This window comes from Perognathus longimembris, chromosome 13 (assembly GCF_023159225.1).
Source record: "Perognathus longimembris pacificus isolate PPM17 chromosome 13, ASM2315922v1, whole genome shotgun sequence".
Taxonomy (NCBI): domain Eukaryota; kingdom Metazoa; phylum Chordata; class Mammalia; order Rodentia; family Heteromyidae; genus Perognathus; species Perognathus longimembris.
Genome location: NC_063173.1, coordinates 38699607 through 38711985, shown reverse-complemented (window position 1 = coordinate 38711985; position 12379 = coordinate 38699607). Strand labels below are relative to the sequence as shown.

General features: G+C 39.8%; 1 protein-coding gene across 1 annotated transcript in view; it reads right to left on the bottom strand.

Moving 5' to 3' along the window:
* Positions 1-1457: 1457 nt before the first annotated feature.
* Positions 1458-12379, bottom strand: part of Trim44 (tripartite motif containing 44) — a 109987-nt gene continuing 99065 nt past the window's right edge. The window contains exon 5 of the mRNA XM_048361496.1: positions 1458-2121. Coding sequence (XP_048217453.1) covers positions 2094-2121 — 28 coding nt within the window. The 3' untranslated portion in view covers positions 1458-2093. The remainder of the gene's footprint in view (positions 2122-12379) is intronic.

Genomic DNA, 12379 nt, shown 5'->3' with positions numbered 1-12379 from the left:
GGATTTTCCAAACATTGACTTAAAGTAATAACAGATGATCAAGTATGGAGAGTCAATGATCTGTTCATTGCTAATACAAGGTTACTACTTGGAGATTAAACAATGATTATGGGGGAAAGACAACATGAACTTCCAAATAATAAAGTCTTTTCATTCTTCTGATAGTCTTAACTCTCAAGAGTGGCTGTTGGTCCTTCTTTTAGGGTAGGATATAGTTGGAGGTTGTAACTAGTGTCTCCAGTTTTTGTGTACAGATAGGTAAAGCACCAGAACTATCTCAGCCATTTGTTGGGACACCAGATGAGAATAAAAGCATTTTTCTTTTCAACAGCTCAAACTCCTCTCTGTTACAATATCTCTATATGTGTGGTGAGCTCAGTAATCCTAACCTAGAAGCATATGCTTTCCGGCTCAACGGAATGTCATTCCATAACATGCACAGGTTTGAACAATGATCTAAGCAGGCCTCCTACATAATGCATGTGTTGTTTCTGCCTCAGAACTATCCTGCATGCACACACACCAGCTGGCCCTAAAGCATTGTGGTAAGTACACAGGTCACAGGCAGGCAAGCGGCGGGCACACAGGGAGAGGTATTCCCTCAAAGCAGCTCCTCAGTTCTGCTTGAGAGGCACTAGAAGTCTAGACCCTTGGTCACCAGCAACTCCAAGGCTGTCTGGATATAGTTCCTGTATTCTTTTCAAGTGAGGGAACACATCACCTACTTTCAAGCAAAAGCTGCCTTCCAAGTTTCTCATTTTATCTTAATAGTTTATATGTATGAATACTATAACATAGCTGTTTGTTTTATATAAAAATAGGGTTATCACCTGACTTCAAACCACTTGTCAGGAGAAACTGATATTAACAGGAAGATGTGTGTGGTGAGCTTAGTTCTGTATTCTCCTAGCACATTTGCTGCCTCCTTCAGGGCTAAAAAAGGCTTGGTTGTAAGGAATTGTGCCAGGAAATCCAGCACTAAGGTGTCTCCCTTCATGTTACTTAAAAGATGGGAGAGCCAAAGTGTGAGAGATTATCTGAAGGTCTGTGGGTGAGTAGTGCCAAAGAGAGATTCCAATCATTATAAAACGAGGGAATATCTGCTGGGAGCTGGTGCTGAACTAACTGAGCAGGTTTGCCACAGAGTGGCAAGACATCCCTCATACTGCATGTAAGCCATAATAAGCTAACCTGGGGGTGGAACTGGCAAAACATACAATGAAAATTCTCATCTGGCAATAAATATATACATTCCAGCCTTTTGTGATGTGACAAGCCCATAAAACCTACAGAACTCACCCAAATAACTTGTCATAAATGAATAGTTTTGAAATTCAAGAAGTTTGAAGTCAGAAGTATTCTGATTTCAACTTTTAATCAGCTTTCTTTGGTCCTCTTCTCCTGCCCCCACCCCTTCAAGGTCATTTCCTTTCTACCTCTTCAATCATTTTTTTTTCCATTTCCACATCACTGAATTATGAATCTAAAGTCCTGATAACCTCACATACTAAAAATAACTGTGTCTTTCTAGCTTTTATCTCTTTTTTCCAACCCCATTTTCAAGTCATTCATCCTAATTTATAGCATGACCTTGTAGAACTGGACTATGAAAGACTGTTGACATGAGTCAATTCAGCCCTACTTTGCCCCCATTTGTTTCATGCTTCAATACAAACCAAGTAGGGCTTTTGTTTGGCAGGTAGGCAAAAAACCTCCTCTTTCTTTCAAGATTATTCTAGATCCTTCCTAATGAAGTGATACTGCTGACTTACACAGTATTAATGGGGCTGGCTTTCCTGAGTAAGTGCAAAGCAGCCATTGAGGGGTTCCTTGAAGAACCCTTCTTAATTGCTCCAGGTTGATCAAAGGTACTCTTTCCTTGACCTACCATAACAAGAGAACGAGAAGCACACAGTCAGTAAGCATAAACTCGCTGTTCCTTGGAGAGATGTGTGCCTGCTGTGGATCTGGGAACATATCCGGTAAAAGGATGTTTGTTGCTGGGCAGCTTTCACAGACATCAGAAGCTGTTACATACACGCTGTCACACACACACAGGGGAGGGATGATTTTCCACAGGGAACGCTAAGTCTTCATGTGTCCTCTTCTTCACTGGCACCACTACAAAGGAAAAGGAAAACCAGATGAATTAAGATGTCACAGGAAGGGAGGCAGCAGTCTGATGGTTGATGGTACCAGATACATCTGGCCCCGATTCTACCCACTGAGAGTTAAGTGGTGTGGCCATAGACAAGTGACTTAATTTCTCTGGGTTCTGAGATCTACATCTGACTACAGTAAGAAGGATGATAATAAAACTTAGCTTTCTTAGGTCATCAAATTATTGAAGAAAAAAATACACTGGTAAAATGCATAGGGCCTGGTAGATAGCAAGTGAATATTTAAAGGAACCAGGAATATTTTTAAAAATAATTTAAAGACACTGCTGGTGAAAATCAGGAAATTTGATTTTCTTTAAGCCTTAAGCCATCCCTTATTAGGAAAGAAAACCAAGGAGACACTAGTGATGGCACTTCACATGTGGAATAAAATCCAAGGTTTCAACTCTTGCCATGGGTCAGTCTAGGTTTAGATGTTCGTTGTTTTTGTTTTCAGAGAAGGTTTTCTGCCTGAGCAGCAGATTATTCTCTTCCTCTTATTTCCTTCATAGCTCTTATCTCAGTCTATGGTTTGTCTGCTATTTACTCTTCCTCCACCCATCTACTAAAGCATACAAGAGTATAATACTATTACCTAAGTAGTAATAGTGCCATGTGGTAGGTATAAGAGGCAGAAAGGGAGGCAGGGACAAAACTAGAAAGGTCACTTCCGAGTCCTGAGGATGTTAGTGATCAAAACAATGAGTTGTAGACTCCCAGTGACATGACTATTCCCTCAGCTAATCAGAGTTAGACCACATCTGGTGGCAGAGAAAAGGGGCATGCAGTAGGACAGGTGCTCAAGGGGATGGCAGGGTCATCTCTAAGTGTATGCGCATTTAGAGGGGTCAAAAGCAGGACACTTCCTTAGGTTCTTCTCACCCACTTCCTAAGCACTGTCTTTAAAGCAGTAACAAGAGCCAATTTGATCTAATGTGGAACAGAGGAAAAAGTCTACTGTTCTTTACCCATTCTTTCCTTACTCTTCACACCAATCTTAGTATGTAGGAACTATTACAATCCCCAGTTCCCAGATGAAGCGTGAAGCTCTAAACGATGTAAAATCCAAGAGTTCTTAAAACTGAAGGTTTGGTTTTGGTCAGAGAAACAAAAGTGGTCAAGCTGGTGAAGAAAGAAAAGGACTGCAGTGCACAAGCTCCTGGCATGCCTTAGAACCTCACCTTAAAGAAGTTCTCTGTGTCTGAATAAGATCTGTACTGTATCCATCTCGGAAAAATATCTTAGGCAAGAGACTTCTAGTACTTCCACCGAGGGAGAAAAAACATGTCAAGGTAAGTGAGCTCATTCTAGATGGCAGAAGAACTCAACAACCTTAACTGTAACCTCTCTGTACATCAGTTTGACAATAAAAAATTAAAAAAAAAAACAACAACCATGATAAGACAAAAAAAAGAACTCAACAACCTTTACCATGGCCAACTGTGGCCTGTTTTCCACCCCCTGCCATGCTGCTTGTTCAATTATGGGATGAAGGGTACATGTAGGAAGGGCTGGCCCAGTGAACTGTCCTTACAGCAGATTTGGTGGCACTCACCCCAAAGGGAACAGAGGGTCTTTTATGAAAGTTTCTCTACAGAGTCGAGGCAGAGCTGGAACCAGCGCCATACTCTCCCGTTTGGCATTCTATCCAGAGCAGGCCTGCATTGTTCCTTTGTCAGTTCCCCTTCTCATATGAGAGAGGGCTGCAGGGTGACTGTGCCCTTTCCCTAAGCTCAGTTCACTTTTAGCATTCTTGAGATACAGTTTAAAAGGTTCATGAACCTATGGAAACTGTGGGCAATTTTGTGTGTGTGGCTCTTTGTCTGAGAAAGGCCATCATTTACATCATCTTCTCAAAGAGATCAACAATCTCCGCTCCAAAACGGTCACACATTATCAAATTAATGAATAAATTCTTTTCCAGTTGTCAGGTTCTTTAGTGTAAGACGTAGAAGGCTAAGGGCTTAGAGAAATGGTTAGAAGTCTTAACTGATAACATGTTTTCATTACCCTAAAGGAGACCTACATTCCTGGACCCAAAAGATAAACTTTGTACTACAGTTTAAAACATAAGATTTGGAAATTCTGATGTATCATTTATTGATTCCTTCAACTGATTAAATATTTACCGATCCACTGCTCTGTGTCAGGCATAGTGGCAGATTTGTAGTAGCTGCCCTCGTGGACCCTGGGGCAGGTCCATGAGACTGGGTGAGGCAGGTGAGATCAGGGTGGAATGCGGGGGGTGGCGGGGGAGTGGGAAGTGGAAGATGAAGAAAGGAAATTTTGTCAGACTAGAATCTTCAAAGACAGCATCATATTTTTATAATAATCTATTTTTCACAGTAATGAGGAAAAATGATCTTAACCAAGGCTGTACCAGAGATTCTTGTGTGAGGACACTCTGGAGGGAGAGGCATCATCACCTCTGCTGGACTTTCCTTCTTGCCTGGTACATGAGCTAGCCTGTGTTCATAAGGTTTTTATCTGTAATACCAGATCAAAAAACCTTCACTTGCTCCAAGTGAAGTAAGCACAGCCTTCCTCTTCTGGTACTTCTCCTCTGACACATCTAGCAGCCTGTGTAGACTTACAACTAGAGATCTGGGGCTACTGAGCTCCTTTGTAGCATATTTGTATTTTCTTCTAACGAACTAGAGTGACAGGCAAATAGTATACTCTGTAGAACGGGCAGCATTATGGAATGGTTCTCAGGTCATCAGAGTGATGATTCAAATTTTTGAGTGAATTCCTAAATGTATTTAAAATCTCAGTTTCTTCTCGGTAATACTCTTACAGTGTTATTATGAAAGCTTCATAATTCTATTGTTGATGATCCTCTTGTATCCCCTTCCTGTGGTTGTACCTGCACTATCACTTTATATTATCTGAGTACATTGGAAACTGTATATACTGGTATTAGAACTAGGAAAGTGAAAGGGAATACCAAAATTGAGAGACACAGGATAAAAAGACAAACGACTACAAAAGCAATACTTGCAAAACTGTTTGGTGCAAACCAACTGAACAACTCATGGGGGGAGAAGGAAAGGGGGAGGGGGAAGGGGGAATGAGGGAGGAGGTAACAAACAGTACAAGAAATATATCCAATGCCTAATGTATGAAACTGTAACCTCTCTGCACATCACTTTGACAATAAATAAGAAAAAAAAGAAGAAAAGAAAGCTTCATAAAGCTTATGCAATACAAATGATAAGGAATGTGAGCCCCCCATCCTTCCCCTGAATCAAAATCTATCTCCACTAACTTTCCCTCAATGTTCTAATCTGGAACATTACATTCCAAAACATGTATGTGCCCATCCCCAATTTCCTTCAATTGCCTGAATACAACAGTATACCATTTTGCTTGGTGGGTGATGTTTTTTGTTTTGTCAGTCATAGTGCCTTAACTCAGGGCCCGAGGGTGGTCCCAGAACTCTACTGCTCAGTGATAGCACTCTACCACTTTGAGCTACAGTGCCACTTCTGGGTTTTGAGTGGTTAACTGGAGATAAGAGTCTTATGGTTACTTTTCAGCCTAGGCTGGCTTTGAACTGCAGTCCTCAGAACTCAGCCTTCTGAGTAGCCAGGATTATAGGTGTGAGCCACTAGCGCCTGGCTGGTAGGAAGTTAAAAAAAATGACAACTGAGCTTAATGAAATTCAGCTATGGGATAGAAAGGCTAGACCCTTCTAGGTTCAGGTTTCTAGAAAGTCTATCCCTTGGAACAGACAGGCCAGAGTGCATTTGTCATCTGGTCTCTGCTTGGTCACTGACAAATCTAGTTTGTGGTGTCTGTTCTATCTAGAAGAGGTGGTCTTAAAACTGTAGCACACATTCCCTGTGGCATGTAATGACTTCCCAGAAAGTGTATGCACTTAAGAATAAGATAAACATACAGACCCTTCTATATATACTGATTCCTTTCCAAAAACATGACTATGCTCTATGGGTTCTCCTTTTGTATTTCCACTTTCATAATCACCTTACTATCACTCTAGAAAAGAATTTAACACGTCTCACTCTCTTGAATCATACATGCAACAATTTTAGACTGTCTCGCTTCTAAGAGAAATCTTGTGAGAGGAGGGCGAGAATCATCTCTCATCTGGTACAGGCAACAAACACTGATCTAAGGTTTTAATTCTGAAGTGAAAAAGCTGTCTTGAGGTATGTCCTAATATGCTTACTGAATTGAAGAAAATAAAATCAGGCTCAATCTGACAGGATGGATAGGTCTGACCAGAAGAACCAGCTTTGCCAATTAGATTATATACAATGACTTTTTGCCTGTTTAATAAGCTAAATCTGTAGTGCCAAATCTCATACAAACTACACAAGTTGTCAGAAATGACATCTGCTGTAACTATATAACTTGATATACAACTTCAGGAGTAAAAAATGGACAAGCAGGTATATACTATTTTCTAAATTCTTTCTGGGGACACAAAACCAAAACATTTAGCTAAAGGAGCTGAAAGCTCCTACCTTTACATTGGTCTGGTGGTGTACAACTTAACACCTCCCTGGTGGGGGCTACAAAATGGGACTAAGGAGTCAAGCCTGCTACAAGCCCCAGCCACATCTAAACACCTCCTGATAAAGTGATTTTGATGGACAAAGGTTTCACTGCCTGACAAAGTTTTACAGAGTCTATACAGGCAGGCAGTTCAGCTTTTTAGCTTCAGAGTAGTACGAGTATAAAAGGAAGTTAATAAATGAACAAGATGGTAGGTAATCTTACTTCCAAGTTTAATAGTTTCTTTTCCTAACCACATAATACAACTTAATTTGATCTGGCACCACTCTTGTCTGCTGATTTCTTAGTATTAATTATTATTGTAAAAGGATTATTCAACTCAAGAGAATACAGAAATTAAGAGGTACTGACAAGGGTGGAAGGCTAGATTCAGTCAGGATTAAAGAATAGATTTAGTATTCCTCAAGAATTAGGCCGCATAGGCATTGCACAAGGAGCTAATTAGCAAATTCTGAGCTTTTAGTATTGGAAGAAGCAGCTGTGTAGTTCCAGCAAGTGTGAGATGGCAACACTGGGGAGATGGACCACACAGAGACCTTTCTTCAAGAGAAACTCCTGCCCCAAAGGCCTGGGCTGAAAGTAAGCAGGTTATTATGCAATAAGGCATCAGACCTTGTACGTTACAACTTGTGAAGTGTAAATAGAGAGCAAAATGTTCTGTTATCATGAGCAAACCAATGTTCTTGTCCTAGGTCTGCAATACAATTCTAGAACCCTGTTCCTTCACTTGCTAAATTAGGATGCCTTGCACTGTTAAGTGAAATTTACGAAAGCTCCAAACCAACTTAAACACTTTCATTCCTAATCGTGTGTGTGTGTGTGTGTGTGTGTGCACGCGCGCGAGTGCACGTGCCTGCCAGTCCTAGGGCTTGAACTCAGGGCCTAGGAGCTTTCTGGGAGTTTTTGTGCTCAAGGCTAAGCGCTCTACCACTTGAGCCACAGCCCTACTTCCGACTTTTTTTGTTTATTCAGTACTGAGGAATAGAACTGAGGGCTTTATGCATTTTAGGCAAGCACTCCACTACTAAGCTACATTCCTAGTTTATTAACTTGCTCCTGTTTATAGTGTTTCTATCTGTTCCCTGTGTCTCTATCTTTATCCCTTCTCTATCTAACCTGAAGACTGGCTTAAATGTTCCAAGCCACTACCATTTATTTTTCCTGGCTCCATCAATACCCAGTGCAGACTAAACAGTAACTTCTGGAATGAGCAAAAGCCTCATGGTACTTCCTTTCTTCACAATTCTTCAAAGTCTCATTGTATCTTCCTTTTCAAGAGAAAGACAGGGAGGTCTCTACTTTCTTTAGAATGCATTGTATTTTACTGTATGAGCCTTCTCTCCTTCAATAATTGCTATTATTCAGAGGGCTTACTTAATGTCAATGAACTGTGCTAAACAATTTATATGCATAATCTCAATGAACCATAACAATAGCTTCTATATTATTATCTCCAGTTTGCCTATGGGAAATCAAGGCACTATTTTTGCTTCTGGTAGGCATTGCCATTTCCATTCTATAGAACATAAAGTTGAGGTTCAGTTGAGGCCACATGATTTACTCAGGACTCATAGTTTGAAATGGTATATTTAGGTTAAACAGACTACAGTTAAGAACTGGACTCAGTTAAGAAGTGGGCCTGTATCTTCTGATCCCTAGTTTCCCAGCCCATAAGTAGCAACCATTTAAGTTTACTGAGATTCGTTTTTCAAACGTGAAACATAGGATAGTCCTTTCCTTTTTTTATTTAACAAAAGCCATCAAGAAAAACATGTAACAAAATAGAAGATACATGCAAGTGCTTTTTAAAGATGAAAAAACAATAACAACAAAAAAATCCAACTAGCCAACCAACCAATCAACAACTCATAAAAATGCCAAGCAAGGGTTGTGTTCCTATAGGAGAAGAAAATACAGGTGTGAGTTGGTCTCTTGGCCCTCACAGCTGACTTTGACTTTATGGACTTATTTAGAGGCCTCTGAGAGAGGATGGGTCTGAAGCATGGCCTCTGATCACAATGCCAGGTTTGATCTCCATGAACCTTGCATGTACATCAATTTACCATTTTCTCAGGCCTATGTATGTGGGAGCATGCTTATATGGAAGAGGACAGGCCTACTCAGCCTCCTGCTATGAGGCGGTAACCGCTAACAAGCAGGCCAATGTCTCATCTACTTTTAGATCACCCTCTTTAGGACTGAATCCTTTGCAGCTGCTGGATTTAGAACAAAACTGTCTCCAAGTTTCTTTTTTAATTCATAAAGTAAAAATTTCCTTTTTGCTGCCTTTTTCTTTCTATACCAAAAAAGTACTGCATTTATAAAACAAGTCATAGCATAAACGAGTCATAGCACTATCTGCTAGGAATAATCACCATTAATACAATAAAATAAATTAGTATCCCTACTATACATATATTATAACATATAACTGTCTTTTATAAAATTGGCTCATCCTTGACTGGCTCATTTATAACTTGCTTTTTCTACTCAACTATCAATCATGAACTATATTCCTATAAGACTGATTCATGACTGAATTGTAGGGATATAGCATACCTAATACTGGACGTTTAAATTATTGCTAGCTTGTCACTATTACCCATATCTCTGTGACACACAACTCTGTGAGTGAATCATCCATATTTATTTCCAAGAAAAAATTCCAGAACAGAAGCTCTTGGGTAAGGTATGTTTATATTTTTTAATACTTTATTTTTTAAGACTAATTTTTGTATTAGATTTAGATTTAAATGAGGGAGGGGGTAGCATTGTTCAAAAAGAAATGTACTCAATAACTGACTTATGTAACTGCAACCCCTCTTGTATATCATCTTTACTATACAAATTAAAATAAAAAAAACTAAGACAGTATCAATAGGTTAACAACCTAGCTTCTCTATTATCAGTAGGACATTATTCAGATTTCCTGGGTTTACTGCTTATGTTTTTTTCATAATTCTCATAACTCCTTTGATCAACATACATTGTATACATACATAGATATGTCAAAAGGAAACCCCTTGCACAAGTAATGGACACTAATAAAAATGTAGAAAGATACAGAAAAATGAGAGCAAGAAAAGGAAATGATGAGAACTCCTTAGGCTTCTTACTATTTAACAGTTTCTCCAATTTTTCTTATGATGACCATGACAATTTCAAGAGTATAGTACTGGTGAGGTATTATGCAAAATGTCCCTCAAGTGGGACCTTTGCCTGATAGCTTGCTCATAGTTAGATCATGGTTATGGGCTTTTGGAAGAAAAATGATGTTTAAAGTGCTATGATCATTACCTAATATCAAGGGTTCCAGTTCAATATAACAGTACAGTTGAGGCTGACTCCCTGTGTCAGGTTTTGTCACGGTAAAGTTGTGTGTGTGTGTGTGTGTGTGTGTGTGTGTGTGTGTGTGTGTTTGCATGCGTGTGCACATGTGCACACCAGTACTGGGGCCTGAATCTCAGGGTATTGTCCTTGAGATTTTTTACTCAAGGCTAGCAAGCACTCTACCACTTGAGCCAGAGCTTTAGTTTTGGCTTTTTTTGGGTGCTTAATGGAGATAGGAGTCTCATGGACTTTCCTGCCCGGCTAGCCTGGAACTGTGATCCTCAGAACTCAGTCTCCTAGGTAGCTAGGATTACAGGCATGAGGCACTGGCATCTGGCAGTCAAGTTAATTCTTTCTCCCTTACCACATGTACTCTTTGGAAGAAGTTACAACGAGCTATGCTCCCTGTTCTTGAGGGTGAGGTGACAATATAAATTACTTGAAATACTTTTAAAAGAAATTTGTTTCTTCACTTACTCAATCTCTGACTATATCAGTACTGACTTGTGGGTATTTATTTTATACTTTGGTTTATAACTTAAAACTTATTTTGTTAAAATTGTTTAGCTTTGGTAGCTCTTTTAGTTAGCACCTGTGTTGCTTCTTAACATACCCTTTTTGGGGGGGTGAGGAATGCAAGATTGTCCAAGCTTACCTTAAATTTATATATTTTGCTCCTTGGAGAAATATTTGATTCTGGGTCTGGGGCTTCAACTCAGGGTATGGGCTCTATCCCTAGAGCTGTAGCTTCAGTTTCAGCTGTTGGGTTTCTAATAAGTTTCTAGGACTTTCCTGTCCAGGCTGGCTTTGAATCTTCAGCAGATCTGTCTCCAAAGTAGAGCTTACAAGTAGGATCCCAAGTAGGATTACAGATGTGAGCCACCAGCACCAGACAAGACATAAGTTTTTAAGGGTAGTTGATACATTATTGCTAAATTGTCCTCCTCCAGAAATCTTCCTGTGTCAGTCACAATGGTCAGCTTCAGCACCTCTGTGGGAACCTAACCGATCATGGGAACTGTGTATGCCCACGTGTGTGCATGTGCATGTGCAAATATGTGGCTTGCCTGCTTTTCTTCTTGGAAATAACCTCCATGTAAATGGTTTCCTGTTGAATTTAAGAGGAAAATGCCTAAGGGGCAGTAAGTTTCCTTTTTCTCTGCCTTTAAGTTGGCCCTTTGTTCTCAAGCTCCCTTCCCTCCCCAAGCAGTGCTGAATTTCACTTCATTGATGATCTCCTGTTTCCCATACCCTCTATTAGGTTCCAGGCAACTCCAGGGAGTAGGGAGTGAAAAGAAGAAAATAGCCTAGAGGTTTTACCTTCTATGCTTCCTGCTCTTCAGGTAATCAACTGACCCAGTTTCCTCATTTTCTCTTGGTATAGGAATAATAGAAAACAAATCTCTTTTGAGCAGTTTCTTTCACAGATATCTTAAACTTAAGATTTAATAAAATGGACTTAAAATTTCCTGTTGCCTCAAGCTACTGCCTCTTACAAATTACCAAGAAGTGAGAAAAGATCAACAAATACACTCTTTTTTTCCCTTTTTGTCAGTTATGGGGCTTAACTCTGGGCCTGGGCATTGTTCCTGAGCTTTTCAGCTCAAGGCTAGTGCTCTACCACTTGACCCACCACCCCACTTTCTGTTTTCTGGTGGGTAATTGGAGATAAGAGTCTCATGGACTTTCCTGCCCAGGCTGGCTTTGAACAGCAATCCTCAGATTTCAGCCTCCTGAGTAGATTACAGGTGTGAGCCATTGGCACCCAGCTTAACAAATACATTCTTGACATTAATCTCTATATGAACAGTGATGTGTATATGTATACTGGCATGAGTGTGTTTGTGTATCTCAGTAGCTTTGAATCCTATGATGACTGTAAGATGAGGTTCAGACACTGCAGAAAGCTAAAGATACACTCACTACTTATATGGCTAAGGGTTATGAATATTATAGATCCAGGAGTTAGAAACACCCAGGTTTGAGTTATATCTCTACCACCCTACTAGCTATGGGATTTTGAGTGCCAAGGTTTTATTTGAAAGTGGAGTGCAACTTAACTTGGACGAGTTTTTGAGAGGTTAATAAATGAGATTAACATATACACAGTGGTTGGAGTGTATATAAAAAGCAAGCCAGGATACAGTAAAGCCACCAGCACAATCATGCTTATTGTACATTATTCAATATAGCCAAGGTATTGTGGTATATATACACAATGCAATTTTACTCATCCATTAGAAAGAATATTGTACCATTTGTAAAGAAATGGAAAGAATAGTGAAAATCATGTTAAGTGAAGTCAGGCCCACAGAAACAAAGGATTCATGTTTTCCCTCTTGTGGAAG